The sequence below is a fragment of the Camelina sativa genome, chromosome 5, assembly GCF_030686135.1.
Source record: "Camelina sativa cultivar CO46 ecotype springtype chromosome 5, ASM3068613v1".
In the NCBI taxonomy this organism is placed as follows: Eukaryota; Viridiplantae; Streptophyta; class Magnoliopsida; order Brassicales; family Brassicaceae; genus Camelina; species Camelina sativa.
This window is the reverse complement of record NC_141884.1, coordinates 25,745,279-25,760,314: the sequence shown is the minus strand read 5'-3', so window position 1 is coordinate 25,760,314 and position 15,036 is coordinate 25,745,279. Positions and strand designations below refer to the sequence as shown.

At 39.4% G+C, this 15,036-nt stretch overlaps 4 protein-coding genes and 1 pseudogene across 4 annotated transcripts; 1 reads left to right on the top strand and 4 right to left on the bottom strand.

Annotated features, from left to right (window-relative positions):
• Positions 1 to 2,079: 2,079 nt before the first annotated feature.
• Positions 2,080 to 2,913, bottom strand: LOC147944359 (uncharacterized). Its single transcript, XM_087512554.1, has 2 exons — positions 2,547 to 2,913; positions 2,080 to 2,315 (listed from the first exon to the last, which is right to left on the bottom strand). Exons 1-2 carry the CDS (start codon positions 2,911 to 2,913, stop codon positions 2,080 to 2,082), a joined length of 603 nt encoding a protein of 200 aa, XP_087368680.1.
• Positions 2,914 to 3,538: 625 nt separating this feature from the next.
• Positions 3,539 to 3,874, bottom strand: LOC147944358 (uncharacterized). The gene has a single exon (XM_087512553.1). The coding sequence runs from the start codon at positions 3,872 to 3,874 to the stop codon at positions 3,539 to 3,541; it is 336 nt and encodes a 111-aa protein (XP_087368679.1).
• A 4,609-nt stretch (positions 3,875 to 8,483) lies between these two features.
• LOC147944357 (uncharacterized) lies at positions 8,484 to 11,700 on the top strand (annotated as a pseudogene).
• A 574-nt stretch (positions 11,701 to 12,274) lies between these two features.
• On the bottom strand, positions 12,275 to 13,382 carry LOC104789464 (uncharacterized). The gene is made up of 2 exons (XM_087512552.1): positions 12,783 to 13,382; positions 12,275 to 12,391 (listed from the first exon to the last, which is right to left on the bottom strand). Exons 1-2 carry the CDS (start codon positions 13,380 to 13,382, stop codon positions 12,275 to 12,277), a joined length of 717 nt encoding a protein of 238 aa, XP_087368678.1.
• A 101-nt stretch (positions 13,383 to 13,483) lies between these two features.
• Positions 13,484 to 14,561, bottom strand: LOC147944356 (uncharacterized). The gene is made up of 3 exons (XM_087512551.1): positions 14,175 to 14,561; positions 13,857 to 14,063; positions 13,484 to 13,807 (listed from the first exon to the last, which is right to left on the bottom strand). Exons 1-3 carry the CDS (start codon positions 14,559 to 14,561, stop codon positions 13,484 to 13,486), a joined length of 918 nt encoding a protein of 305 aa, XP_087368677.1.
• Between the last annotated feature and the right edge of the window lie 475 nt (positions 14,562 to 15,036).

Here is a 15,036-nt window from a genome sequence, read left to right as displayed (position 1 = left end):
TGCTTAAGTGGATAAAGCCATGTATATCGGGTATAGTGATCGATGATAAGGAGATAGTATTTGAAAATTTCAGTGGACAAAATGGGAGAACTCCAAACATTAGAAAATAAGTATTGAAGGGGCAGAGAGGAGCGAATTGTGGATTGAGAAAATGGAAGTTTGTGGCTTTTATTTATTAAGCAATCATGGCAAGACAAGAGCTTTTGTGATGGAGAAAGAATAGGAAGAGAAATGAGAGAGATAACATTATTCAAAATAGTAGAAGAGGGGTGACCCAAGCGAGAGTGCCAAGAGGAGAGAGTAGCCTTAGAATTTGGTGAAGCAAACATGGCGTTTATTCGGTGAACCGGCTTCGGCCATTCATACAGTCATCCTTAGTTCGGCCGCAGAGTAACGGACCCCCGTACTCAGATAGTTCACCTAAAAGAACCAATGAAAGAATTCAACCGAGACTCGGTTAGCATTACAGAGTCTATATACCGAGATCAAATTTTTATGGATAGTCGGAACATAGAGAACATTATGTAGATTTATAAAACGAGTAGGTGTGCGGAGAGAGGTATAACCGGTGTGTGTTATGGGTACAGTGGAGCCATCAGCAACAAAAACCTCATCACCACCATGATAAGGCTGATGGAGAGAGAGATTATTAAGATCTGACGTGATATGGTGTGTCGCACCACTGTCCAGAACCCATGGAGAAGCAACAGCTAGATTGGCTCTTGGGTTCCACGGTGTAAACGAGAGTGACTTATGATAGCGGTGCAGCAGACAGAGGGTGTTGAAGCTGAAGACAACGTCTGGCACTATGCCCTTGGACACCGTAAATTTGACACTTCCCATATACAGCTTGAAACCCCGAGGTTCATAGTGGTGGGACGGTCCTTGAGAAGATGCCGTACCACTATTGTTGGTTTGCTTGAACCTTTGTTGAGTACGATAGTTGTTGGAGTTGTGGCGTGATTGAACAACATTAGCAGTGATAGGGGTAGCTAATGAAGCTACGGCAGCAGTGGAGAGGAGCTTCGCTTCATTATTCCAAAGACGCTCAGGAACATCAACAATTGTAGGAGGAGTATCTTTACCTTCAATATGATCAATCACCGGCTTGTATTCCTCCGGCAGACCCTCAAGAATGACTTCGATCTGATCTTCAAGGTCAAAGGGCTTGCCAAGAATCTCAAGCTGATCCATACGTCTGCTAAGGCCTTGAACATATTCATCAATGGATCTGGCTCCTTTGACCCATTGCTTAAGTTGAGTCTTGAGCTGTTTAATATGACCACGGCTAGGTTTAGCAATTGTGGCGGCAAGTGTTTGCCAGAGCTCCGAAGCAATAGTCGCACGCGACACCTGAGGTTGGAATGGAGAGGAGATAGCGCCAATTAAGGCACTGTAAAGAAGTTTATCTTGTCTGTTCCAGAACGTGAAGGCAGGGTTGACCGTGATGATGGTGTCAACGGTGACGGTTGCAGGTAGTAGAACGACAAATCCATCGAGGTAACCACAGAGCTCATAGCCATCAAACAGGGCATTTATCTGGAGACTCCACATCAAGTAGTTGGTGGAGTTCAGTTTCATAACACTGGAGGTTTTCATGTTGAAGAGGGTTGGTGTGGTTGTGACAACCGGATCAGCAGTGGTGACAGGACCATTAGAAGCATGTGTGGTAGCCATTGACGACAAGCAAGAAGAAATAAAGAAGCAAAAGAAGGAATTTTTTTTTTTTTTGTAGTAGGTGTAGGAGCGTGAGTGCTCTGATACCATATAGAATATTATTGAACTGATGATTATATTATTACACAAAGATGAGCTTATATACACACACATATAGCTAGGGTATTACAATCATAGTTAATGAGAGAATATACTACTATACATATATAGATCCATGATTGTAGTAATTGGAGATATGATGGTTGAAGTGATTGGAGATATGATTATATTCTAATAAATAGTTGGTACAATACATACACTTCATATGGTTAACCTAAAAGGTCTAACAACCTTTTTCCTTTCCCCTTTACCAGACTAAGCCCTTATATTTTATTCCAGTAATTAAAAAACTTAAAACCCTCCTCACCTCCATAGATTGGTATCTAAAAGAAGCCACGCAGTTGGCTTGGTAACCGCTTTTACTAGTACTTCATCCTGCAACGCAAAAATCAATTTCTCTACTCTATGACTCCTCATGTCCTCTATTGCCCAGATCAACCCTTTAAACTGAGCTTCCTGTTTGTCTTTTAATCCAGCGCAAGCTCTTATACTATGGAGCAGAACCTTTCTTTCATGGTTCCTCAGTACCCAAGCAAAACCTGCCAGTATATTTCTGATAGACCAGGACACACCAATATTGCACTTAACCCAGTTTAAGGCCGGGGCTCTCCAACCTTTCTTCCTTTTTCCCTCATATTTTCTTACCAGAGGCACTTCATCTCTAACCCCCCTTTCTCCTACTTCCTCCTCTTATTCTTCCACAATCTGAGCATCCCTCTACTCAATCCAATCTTCTCTGATTTTCTGAGTAGTTTCCAATGGTGAGAAACCTTTTCCTTCAAAAGAAATTAGATTCCTGTTTTTCCAAATCCTCCAAAGAGTCCAAGGGAAAGACTTTCTTAGTTCATCCGGCAATACCTTGTTCTTTATATTCTGCAGTAGGTACTGAATATTTGAAAACACTGATCCATTCTGGAATCCATTTTCAGGGGAAGGGATACCCGTGAGTGCCCAAATTTGTCTCGCTAGTGGAGATGTAAACAGAACATGATTCACCGATTCATCATCTTCTCCACATGTTTGGCATCTCTCATCAATTCTCATCCCTCTCCCTCTTAAAGCTTTTGCGACCGATAAAGCTCCACAAAAACCTTCCATAGGAACACCTTTAACTTTGGATTCGTATGGATATACCATACTTTTTCTTATAGATCATTAGTAGACGGTAACTGTGTGGCATCCATTCTCACCTATACATTGCGAGTTTGAGAAGCTAGCCAATACGCCGATTTAACAGTGAAGTCCCTACTTTTGTTGTGTTTCCAAGAGTAGAAATCCTCTTGCTCAGTAACTGGTTTAATATTTAAAATTCTCTGAATGTCAGCCGGGAAAAAGTTCTCCCTAAGCTTTTGCCCATCCCATTCCCTTTGAGTGAAGTCCAACAGTTCTGAGACTCTAAGATCTGAATTAATGAAGTTATTTCTTCTCCACGGGTATCTCCACCCCTCTTCATCCTCAATCCACTCATCAATTCACACCTTATAAGAGGCTCCATTTCCCACATTCTTCTTCAGACCTTTACTCAGTAACTCCCTCCCAAATAAATACTTTTCCAGGCATATGGCGGCCTAAATCCCAAAGGAGAATCAAGAAAAGTAGTATGTGGGAAATACTTGCTTTTCATAATCTGAGCAAATAAGCAGTCTGGAAATTGTAGAATTCTCCAAGCCTGTTTTGCTAAAAGAGTTTGGTTGAAAGTTTGGATATCTCTAAAGCTAATACCTCCCTGTGCCTTTGGTAAGAAAAACTTTTCCCAACTTTGCTAATTGATCTTTTTAGCATGTTCCTCACTACTCCACCAAAAATCCGCCATCGCACTAGACAGATTACTACACGTGGTCTTTGGTAGTTTGAAACACGACATCCAGAACATAGGCATAGCTAGAGCAACTGATTTAAGAAGAATTTCCTTACCTCCTTGAGACAAAAACTTTGTGAACCAACTCGCCAGTTTACTCTTAAGTTTCTCCTTGAGATAACTCAAGAGTTCTACCTTCGATCCACTAAAACACTCACGTAATCCTAGATACACCTCCGTTCCTCCTTCTTTGAGTATGCCTGTCTTCTTTTGAATATTGAGGTTTACAGTAGGACCCATTTGATCCAAAAGTGATAGCTGACTTACTTAGTTTCATAAGTTGACCCGTCACATTCCCATACTTAGCTAACGTATCTTGGAGAAAAGATACTTGATTCATTGATGCTTTGCACATAAACAAGCTATCATCTGCGAACAGTAAGTAATTCACCTCAGGGCCATCTTCCAAGAACTTAGCCCCTTAGATTTTTCCTTCTAATTTTCCTTTATTAAGCAAATGGGATAACCTTTCTGTACACAACACAAACAAAAAGGGCGATATTGGGTCTCCTTGCCTTAATCCTCTCTCCGGTTTAATTATGCCAAACGGTTGATCATTTATCAGAACTAAGAACGTGACTATAGATACACCGGATATTTCCTTGTGAGTTGGGAGGCTATGCACAATATCATGAGCCACAAATATATTATCCGATATTAATCGTTTTGCTACGAAAGTTGATTGATTGGTTTATACTATAAGGGGCAGAAAAGGCTGCATTCTCTTGTCTAGAATCTTTGAGATGGTCTTGTACATGACAGAACATAGGCTTGTAGATCTGAGATCCACCATCTCCGTAGGTGCTGCATTTTTGGCAACAAACACAGATGTATGTAGTTCCACTCCACAGGGAATACTCCTGATTCAAAGAAAGCCAGGATCTCTGTAGTGACTTCTTTCCCACTATTTCCCAATACTGTTAAACAAACAGGGCTGGCATTCCATCTGGTCCCAATACTGGAGTCATTTAGGATTTTGATTTTTTTTTTTTTTGCTTTATTTCCTTTATCTGAACCATGAAAATATTTAGAGTTCCTATTTCCAGACCTCAACCAACTCATTCTACTTCTCTGACTCCAGTAAACTTCTTCATCTTTGTAGGCATTCCCAACTTCTCTCTTCAGGACATGGACTTTATTTAGGTTTTGGCCATCTTTCCGATTGCACTTTTTCCAGGGCAGCTTCACACTGATGGATTTTGATTTTTGAATTCATCATATTCTTTTTTTTTTCCAAGAACTCAGTGCCTTCCTACAGTCTATGAGAGACCAAAAAACCAGCATTAACATTTCCTGGCTTCCACGCCTTATCAATAGCTTTATTAACCTCCGCCTTATGTAGGAAACGCTTATCAAACCTAAATTGACCTTTATAGACTCCATCAAACTGAGTAATACAAGACGGTGATCAGACCCTCTCATCTTCAAAAAACCTTGATTAGAAGCTGAGAAGCAGACTAACCACTCCTTGTTACAAAAAGCTCTATCTAATCTGCTCTGGATCCAATGATCTCCACTTCTTACTGCCCAAGTGAAACTATTACCCAAATTCGATAATTCCACCATTCGAGTGAGCTCTAACATTTCCGCAAATGGTCTGACAAAAATATCATTTTTCCTAGGGCCTCCTATTTTTTCTCTATTATGCAGAATAGCGTTAAAATCGCCTATCATACACCAACAATCTCTTCTACCTACTCCCACCCGAGTTATTCTTTGGGACAATTGTATTTTTTGTACCTTTATTTGTATTTGAATGAAATCATAGACCTCATATTCGATATTCGAGAAACATAACCACTAAGAGTGCTAAAATTACAGTTGACTCCCTTACGACCAAACAAAAAATAGAAGCCGAAATGACTGATTTAACCCGAGGAAGTCTGCAATAGATTTCTTTATGGTGGATTTCAAATTGACGTCTAATGGAAGACATAAAAATATGTCTACTCCTTAATTATAGTTTAAATTTTAATTAAAAAAATTATAAAAAATAATTTGGTAAACTTGTTGACCAAATAATAACAACATAGACTTCCTACATTGAAATAAAATAAATTTACATATAAACTAGTCAAATTAAGGGAGGAAAGGCTGATTAGGTTAAAGTTATTTGATTTAGGGGTTGATTAAGTAGACTTCTCTTTAGACTATTGGTGGTTGACTTTGTAATGCCATCAACTATTAATATTATGTTATTTTAATTTCACTGACAATTTAACCAAACCGATAGCTGAACCTAACCGAATGTGTACCGATTTCTTGATTTTAACCTAACCGGATTCAGTAACCATATAAATACTTCTTTCTGTAAGTCAACCCTAGTTTGTATGTGTTTTCTCTCTCTCTCTCCACAATTTCTCTCTCTAAAATTCTGATATTGTTGCTCTCAAAAATTCAGATTCTATCCTCATCATTTATCGTCTTCGAAACTCAAGGACATCTCAGATAAGTATTCTCATCATTTATCGTCGGCTATTTGCTTTTGTAACGCTTTAGCTAATTTTGTTCGAAAATATATATGTTCTCATAGTTTTTTGTTCATTTTGCACACAGATATGGGGTTACACAGCTACACTCAGCCATCTTCTAGTTCTTTGCAAATATGGAGTGAAGGTCCACCCGAAGTAAACTTTGTTGGCATGACAGTTGGAATTCCTGACAAATGTTTCTGCGGAAGGGATACCGTTATGAAATGTTCCACCATAGCCGATAATCCTGGAAGGATTTTCTTTGGATGCAATAACCATGAGGTTGTTAGATTGTATGATGGTTTATTGGTTTGGTATAATTATTATTTGAGTATAGATAATATTCTTATGGTATATTTATTTCTATGGTACGGTATAGGATAGAGAGGACCATATTCTGAAATGGTGGGATGAGGCTATTATGCAAGAACTTCAAGCAATGAGAGGTGGACTTGCTGACCAAAGGGATTCTATTACAGCCATCCAGGAAAATGATGAAATGCTATGGGTTCGGCAGGAGCTAGACAAGGTGAAAGATCAGATGAAGGAATTACGTCTGTCAGTTCGTCGTGTACACGGGGTGGTCGAGAATGTCTTAATCGTCGGTATAATCTTAATTGTTGTATTAATCTCTTTTGCTTCGTAGATCTTTCAATTAAAATCTGTGAACCTCTCTTTATCGTGGACATTTGTTTGAATGGCATATTTATGTCTGTAATCTGTGAACTTGCTTCAGTTTCTGTAATATTTGGACGATATCGTTGAGTTCATTAGTATTTAGTAGATTTCTCCAGTTTACATTAAGAAGTCAGTCGACAAAGTCTACTCGTTAATGATTTATGACGCGATGGTTTGTGTTATTAATTATGTAACTGTTCATTGTAACCGTTTCGTCTCGTATATATAAACCAGCCCAGGGCCTTTTGATTATTTTAAAACTGCAACCAAAAAAGTTATCAGTAAATCATTTATTTTCTCTTTAAAAAAAATAGTACGTAGTTCATCTTCACGACGGAGAATTGGTGATTGAAAGTCTTTCAGTACTTGTATCGGTCAATATAAATCATCCACGCTTAATTGGAGACTGTTCACGGTTGGGCAATTGAAACTGTTCACACTTCACTTCATCATATAAGTGTATAATTTCTATGATTCACGGTTGTGTAATTCTTAAAAAGTCTCTATATCATATCACTTTATACTTATAAGTGTAGATATTCTATATTCACACGCAACTTTTGTCCCTGTACCATAGAAACTCGTTCATCGTCGTTAACGATGTATTAATGTTGTTGATTAGATAGATTTGCAGTTTAAAATACGTTTTAGTTTCCCAGAACGAAGTCTACTTGATAAGTCTTTAGCATAATAGTACAAAAATTAATTTGATTTGATGGATTTGCAGTTTAAAGTACGTTTTAGTTTCCCGAGAAAGAAGTCTACTTGATAAGTCTTCAGCATAATAGTACAAAAATTAATTAGATTTGATGGATTTGCAGTTTAAAGTACGTATTACTTTCCTCAGAAAGAAGTCTACTTGATAAGTCTTTAGCATAATAGTACAAAAATTAATTTGATTTGATGGATTTGCAGTTTAAAGTATGTTTTAGTTTCCCCAGAAAGAAGTCTACTTGATAAGTCTTCAGCATAATAGTACAAAAATTAATTTTATTTGATGGATTTGCAGACGGTTCAGTTTCCCGTGGAGAAGTCTGCCAGAGAAGTCGTCAACATAATCACTACAAGGTATAAATTGATTTGACGTTAGTTGGCGGTAATATTTATATGTTTAATTTACGGATAAGCGGAATCCGATTTTAATCGGTTTCTTTATAATTTTCTGGTACTGTTTCTAATAAAACGGTTTTGGTTTTATAAAACCGGGATTATTATAATTATTGTAATTTTATACAACTTAAAAACCGACATAACATAGGATAGTTATCTCTAATTCTTCCTCATAAGAAACTAGAAAACACTTCTCTTCCGCTTATCTCTATCCCTTATCACTAACGGTTGATTTTCCCATTTTTTTGTTCATGTTAAACCTAAATCTCTATCTTTCGGATTGTCAGTTTACTTACTTTATTTAACTTATTTATACCAGATCTCGACGAACTCTGTATTCTTCAACCCAGCCGCTTCATCTTCATCTTTGCCGCATCGTCTTCGCCGCCATTGTCCCCTTCGATTAAACTGAAGGTTGACTTCTTTTGCAATTACCCAGGCTCGTGATTAGCCCAAGCCAAGAACTGGAATACTGGCTTCGATAGTAGCCTTCTTTTTCAATTTGACGCATAGGCTTACTGGATTAGTCTTCCTCTTTCTCAATCTCTCGTTTTTTAATTTCCCCACCAAACCTAATCTTATCTTGCATAATGGAGGAGGCGAGAAAACCAGAATTTCCTCGGAGGTTTTACACGAAAGGTGATGAGCCGCTTCCTCAAAAAAGCATCAGCTATTAAGCAACGATACAAAGTTGTTTGACGAACTGTACAAATCTCTCGAGCCGGATGAATGGGACGAGATTTAGCAATCTCGACTGGGTGTCTTGTTACAGTTCAACAGTCTCCAATTCAAATGGGCTTCCAGACTGGTTCACCATATGCTCACTTTACAGATAGTCTGCAACAAAAAGTACGAGATCTGGAGTCTGGTTGGATTTAACCCTTTACGATTTTCTTTGAATGAGTTTGAAGCCATCACTGGACTTAACTGTGAAGATGTCGAGTCATTGGAGCAGCCACATGTTGAGGTTTCAGACGAGATGGAAGAGTTTTTGGGAGAATCTTGGAGTCAATTTAGACAGCGGTCCGAGTATTGAGCAACTGGTCGCAACATGTAAGAACTCAAACGATTGGGATAGAATAGATCGTGTTAGGTTGGGTTATTTAGCCATCTACGCTGGGTTTATAGAAGCTAGGAAACCATCAACGCCCACCCGTCTAAATATGGCTAGGCTAGTCATGGATTTAGATGCATTTCTTGATTATCCCTGGGGAAGAGTTGCTTTCAAGAACCTGATTCAGTCTGTTAAGGAGAAGGACTTAAACAAGCAGAGTTACACCATAGACGGATTTGTCGAACCTCTGCAGATATGGGTGTACGAATCTATGCCTGATTTTTCCAAATTAATTGGGGAACCGTTGCTGAACAATCCAAGTCCACCGTTGCTTGCTTACCGCGGTTCTCACGGTAGAAAATATGTCAAAGAGGGCATTCTAAAACAGGTACGCATCTCTGTGATTTGTCTATAGTTTATCTACGATCTTAGATGAGTCCGTAACCATTATTGTGATAGTTTTGAACTAGTATACTGTTTTATATAAATTGTAGACTTCCTTTAGACACTTCAAAACCATTGGTGGCATGATTAGTCCTGTTTGGGAAGAGGATGAAGCATATGACAAGATTGATAACATTTTGAGAGCATTCAATGGGGATTTTGGTCCATGGAAGTGGGGGGAGAGGTTTGTGGCAGACGGTTGGTATTTATGAATCCAATAATCCGAAGGTTAAGATTGAAGAAAAGGGATCGAATAAGAGAGCCGGTGAATTTGTTGAACCAAGTGAGAAGAGGCATTGTCTAGGTCCTTCGACTGACTTGGAAATCAACATTTTAGATTCTATTAAAGATGAACTCGGCATGTGGGGAGCAGCTCTGCTTGATCAGATGAAGGAAGGTTTCAACAGTTGCGATTTGCGGTTTGACATGTTGAATGAGAATATTGAAAGCCTGGCTTCGGATCTTACCAAAATGAAGGGAGATGTAACTGGTACGAAAGAGGCTGATCCTTTATCAAAGAAACATAAGGAATCTCAAGCAGCTACTGGTACGAAGAGGCCGTATCAAAGGAACAGAAGGACTCTCAGGCGGATATGGTTAGTTCTGAACACTTGCAATTTTCTACTACGATCCCTCACAATCACAATACCAGGTACAAGGCGAAGAAAAAATAAACTTCCTGAAGTTGTCACTTCAAAGACATAAAAACAAGTGTTGTCTTCCTTATGTGAAGTAGACTTCCTTATGTGAAGTAGACTTCCTTATGTGAAGTAGACTTCCTTATGTGAAGTAGACTTCTATATCCGTGTTGTCTTTGTTTGTTTTATTCGAGACTTTTAAACATATGCTGCGACTTTAATATTATTTGTTTTCATAAATGATTATGTAACTTTTAAATCGGAATTTGCAGAACAAGCCAGGTCAATCTCAGACCCTGAAACCATCTCCATCTGTTACTCGTACGGATACGAAGGTGCCAAAGATAGTCTGCTCTGAATCATGTAACACTGAGTCAGACCCACCTGTGTTTCTTCGCACAGAAATCCCAACAGCTGTCGACTTGTTTGCTAGAGCCAAGAAACAAGAACCAAGGAAAGAAGCGGCTAGGATTGCAGCACATGGCAAGGCTGAAAGGGTTAAGAGGTTGGCGTTAAGTCAACGTTCTCCGTTCATTGGTGATAACACAGCCAAGACCAGCATGGGTGATAAATCAGCCACGTCAGCGTACAATCCTTTTGATAAAGCAGACAAGCAGTTGAAGAAGGTTTTGCTTGATTTCTTAAAGAAATATCCATAAGTCTACTAACTTTATGGTATGTTTCAAAAATTTTATTTTTCGAAACTCTAGTAACTTATATGTATCCAAACCATTCATCACCCAGAGGACGTACAAGAACAAGGTCCCAGAGAAATCTCGATGTTGTCTTTAATGGTACGAACTGCAGACAGAAACAGTCTGGCTACGAGATTCGGTAAGTCTACTAGAAAACTTCTTCTTCAAGTATACTAGAAAACTTTGGGTCAGTCTTCAATATTATATAACTTCGTTTTAAATCCATGTGGTTATCCAGCACATGGATGCGGGGTTGAATCTATTGAGACATCAACACACACAACATCCTGAGAGGTTTAAAACGAGTAGAGTGGCTTTCCTAGACGCTATGTTCACTCATCTGTGGACAACAAAGTACCTTGACTTTGTCAATTCTGAGGCAAATGATAATGGATCTGGGAAACTGTTGTCGGTCGGTGCCTTCAGCTACCACGCAGGGGAGTATCCACCGTATGCTCAGACTAACAAGCAATGGGGTCTGGAAGTTGACGACTTATATGTGCCTTTAAACGTGAAGTCGACGCACTGGATAGCTTTGTGGATCTCAATTCCCATGAGACACATCGTCATCTGGGATAGCATCCCGAGTGTCACCAACGACGAAGAGCTTGCATCTGCCATCGAGCCTATTGCCGTGTTGGTTCCCTACGTGCTGCGGGAGTTAGCCAGCCCTGACCACAAGCAAATGTGGTCGTACGAGAAGTTCACTCATGAGCTGGTTATAAAGAGAGTGCCTCCAAACAGGAAGCCAGGTGACTGTGGTGGGTATACTTTGAAGTACATAGAATGTCATGCTCTTGGGATAACCTTCCCTACTACTTTGTGCGACGCAAACATCACATGGATAAGGGAGAAGATGGCTTGTGACTTATTTCACGAGATTGAATGTCGTGGACCAAATGAGGAGAACTACATGGACGACTTTGGGCTCTACGACGTTTTGTTTCTGTTGGGGGATCTTATATTTTGTGGGTGAGATCCTACTGATTAAACTCTGATGATGGGCGGGACCTTGATATTTTTTTTGTGGGATCCTCCTTTTAAAACTCTAATGTGTAAGGATGATTGTTCTTGTTGTCTACTAGTTATATGTGGGATATTGGTATTTTTTGGTCAGTTTTTTGTTACATATATATAACTTCAAACATTAAGCTTAAAACAAGGTGAAAGAGTGTAGATGGCCAAAAAAAAAATACTTAAAAAAAAGACAAGTAGCGTACAGCGAAAGCTTAGTAAACATAAGTAGCGTACAGCGAAAGCTTAGTAGACATATGATTGAAGTTAACCAAGAGACTTCTTCTGCAACCTACTTCATACACATCCCAAGACACATGGCCATGACAACAATGAACCCTATCCAAGACAAAACCAAGAATCATCGAAGCATTTTTTCCCTTTCATTGGCTGCCAGTAAATCACATTCAAACTTCTTCTTGTCTTCCTCATATGTGTTAACCACCCCAGAGTTCACCAAACCGTTAACAACTTGTTATTTCATTTCTCTTATAGATTCTTTAAGTACCTTGATTTCTTCTCTCTGCCGACGGATCTTATCCCTCGCATCCAATAAGCTCCGCCTTCGCCAACCACATGATAGTTCTCCGTATGACCAATGGGAAAACCCATGAACAGTGTGCATCTGAAGAAATTTCTTCTCGGATTTGCATCTGTCCATGATTTCACAAGTATCGTCGATCTACCACAGTAGTTGCAAATTGGACCAGTAATTTGTATTTGCGAATTTGTATCAGAAACTGACCCAAAAATTTGACTCATCATTCTCTAGCTGATGGTGCTTGGTTAAGAAGAGGAGTATCATAAAATGGTCATACGAGTAAATGATAGTTAAGTACTAGTCTTTAATAATGTCGACTTGAACACGTGGGATAATCCCTAAAAATATTACAGAGACAAATTATTGCTACGAAAATTCTAGATGACTTCACGATGAAGGTAACTTCTACTCGCCGTCTTCAGCAACCTGAACAAATAATTGTTAGTGTAACCGACGATCATGTACAAAACGTTAAAAATGTATCAAGTGGGATTGTTACTTACACAATGAGGTCGAGTATGTCCAGGCTGTCTGCATTTTGAACAAGCATATTGCTTATGAGACTTCCTCGGCTTGCTCCCCTTTTTACGTGACAGTTCTAGCCATGTTAGCCAACGAGACTTCTTTTGCCTACCAGGCTTCCGCTTTGGTATGGGAGGTATACATCGGATATCTGGCTCAATTGGATCGTGCTCGACATTGGGCATGATGTTAGCCGCGTACGACACATAGACATAATCTTTTCTATAGTAAGCTTTGACTACGGTAAACATATGCCATCCGCTTGACTTGGCAGCCTTAATTGCATGTGAACATGGTATTTTCTCAACATTAAACACCCCGCATGAACAAGATTTTGCTTCTAAGTCAACCAAGCAGCCACGTTGCCCACCCCTAACGTAGAAACGCCAACCATCAATGCGTTTTACCGTCATCATATCTGCGTAATGCTCCCTTACGACCAATAAGAACTCAACACCCCAGCTAAAAGTGGTTGTCAGACTAAGTGCATCCTCTCGTCTTTTCCAATACCACCTACCTAACTTTTTTGTAATAAACTCAATGAGATATGTGATGGGATAACCTTTGGCTTTCTTTAGCATGGAGTTGATAGATTCCGCAATGTAGCTATTCTTGATGTTGTATCAATCTCCTGGACAGTAAACCCGAGACCATAAAGCTGGATCTGCCTCATTCAAGTACGCTATAAGGGCCGGATTATGTTAGTAAGGGAAGCCATGTAGCGGTTGTAATCATCATGCGTATGCGCATATGCTGCCCCTTTCACCAAGTACATCAGTTGCTTCCCATGGAAATTAGAAATTATATTTTGTTGGAGATGGTAGTAACATATCCCTCGTGTTGCCCATGGCATAACATTGCGACATGCTTTAGCTATTGAACTGTACCTATCCAAAACTACTACCAATGGATATTCATCCGAGATACACTCACTTAATTTGGTGAAAAACCAATTCCAAGAAGCATCACACTCCGAGTTGACAATTCTAAAAGCCAACAGAAATATCTGAAAGTTACCATCCTGTACGCAAGCGACTAGCAATACACCTTCATACTTTCCGGTGAAATGGATCAACCACAATAACCCGCGTCACGTAATTGAAACCACGGATTGAAGCATCGAAAGATAGGAAAAGGTACTTAAACCTATGCTTGTCATCAACAACAAGGTCAACGACACTTCCCGGGTTTGACTGCTCTATTTTTCTAAGAAAATAAGGCAACTTCACATATCCAGATTCGGCGTTTCCTCTCACATATTCCTAGGCATATTGTAAAGCCCTGTACAAAGTTGTGTAATCCAATTTCATGCTGAACATTGTCTTCATTGAATCTTCGATATGGTGTGGGACAACACCATCTACTATTCCTACCCGGTCTACAAAAAGCATCCCAATATATTTGGAGGTGCAACGCTTACGGTGAGCTACACGGTCCACAAAAGAACATGTATGCACGTTCAGATATTTGGTGACCCAAAAAGTGGTTGGATCATTCTTCACAGTGGCCACAACCCTCCACGTGCATCCTAGCACATAGCATATTGCCACCAACCAAGACTTTGTGGACTTCTTAATTTTGAAAGAGAATTTTAATATAATAGCGGTCAAACACACCTCTGTTATGACATCATGTTTGCATGGAAAGCATTGACCTACATTCAGTTGGTCTATACAAAGATTATTTAACTGTCCATGAATACCACCAACAAACAGTTTCCCTTTTTCAGCATCTACATCCAGGTGATATCTGATGTTCATATATTTTACCTTGTTTTCGCTTAGTTTATTCACATCTTTTGCATCTTTTGTTATCCATTTTGACTATTATTGCATAGCTTTAGGACTAATCTTGTATTAGAGCATAGTTGCATTGCATTTGCATCTTTTCATGCATAAACAGGTGATTTTGGAGCTCAAAGAGCATGGAAGCAATGATGAGGAGAAGTGAAGCAATCATGAAGGAAAAGCAAGAGAGTTAAGGCTGAAACAACAAGGTCCGGAGTCCCACTTGACAGCCAACTCGACCAGACACTCGACCGAGTGGAGGATGCACGGGAGAAGCCAACTCGACCAGCCACTCGACCAAGCACTTGGTCGAGTTGACCGAGCCATTGACTATTTTGTCTTTTAGTATTTTTAGGGCTTCCACCTCCTCTCCTATAAAAAGTCTTGTACCTGCAGCCACCAAAAGAGTCCAGCTTTTATAATAGTCAGAAACCTAGTTTTTACCCTT

Coding starts and splice junctions, on each gene's coding strand:
- LOC147944359 (XM_087512554.1), bottom strand. CDS start 2,913: ATGGTATATCCATACGAATCCAAAGTTAAAGGTGTTCCTATGGAAGGT. Junction 2,316..2,546: donor AATTTCTTTTGAAGGAAAAG/GTTTCTCACCAT, acceptor ATATACTGGCAG/GTTTTGCTTGGGTACTGAGG.
- LOC147944358 (XM_087512553.1), bottom strand. CDS start 3,874: ATGGGTCCTACTGTAAACCTCAATATTCAAAAGAAGACAGGCATACTC.
- LOC104789464 (XM_087512552.1), bottom strand. CDS start 13,382: ATGCTAAAGAAAGCCAAAGGTTATCCCATCACATATCTCATTGAGTTT. Junction 12,392..12,782: donor GACATACTCGACCTCATTGT/GTAAGTAACAAT, acceptor AATCATGGACAG/ATGCAAATCCGAGAAGAAAT.
- LOC147944356 (XM_087512551.1), bottom strand. CDS start 14,561: ATGAACATCAGATATCACCTGGATGTAGATGCTGAAAAAGGGAAACTG. Junction 14,064..14,174: donor GGATGCTTTTTGTAGACCGG/GTAGGAATAGTA, acceptor CAATATGCCTAG/GAATATGTGAGAGGAAACGC. Junction 13,808..13,856: donor TTGATCCATTTCACCGGAAA/GTATGAAGGTGT, acceptor GGTAACTTTCAG/ATATTTCTGTTGGCTTTTAG.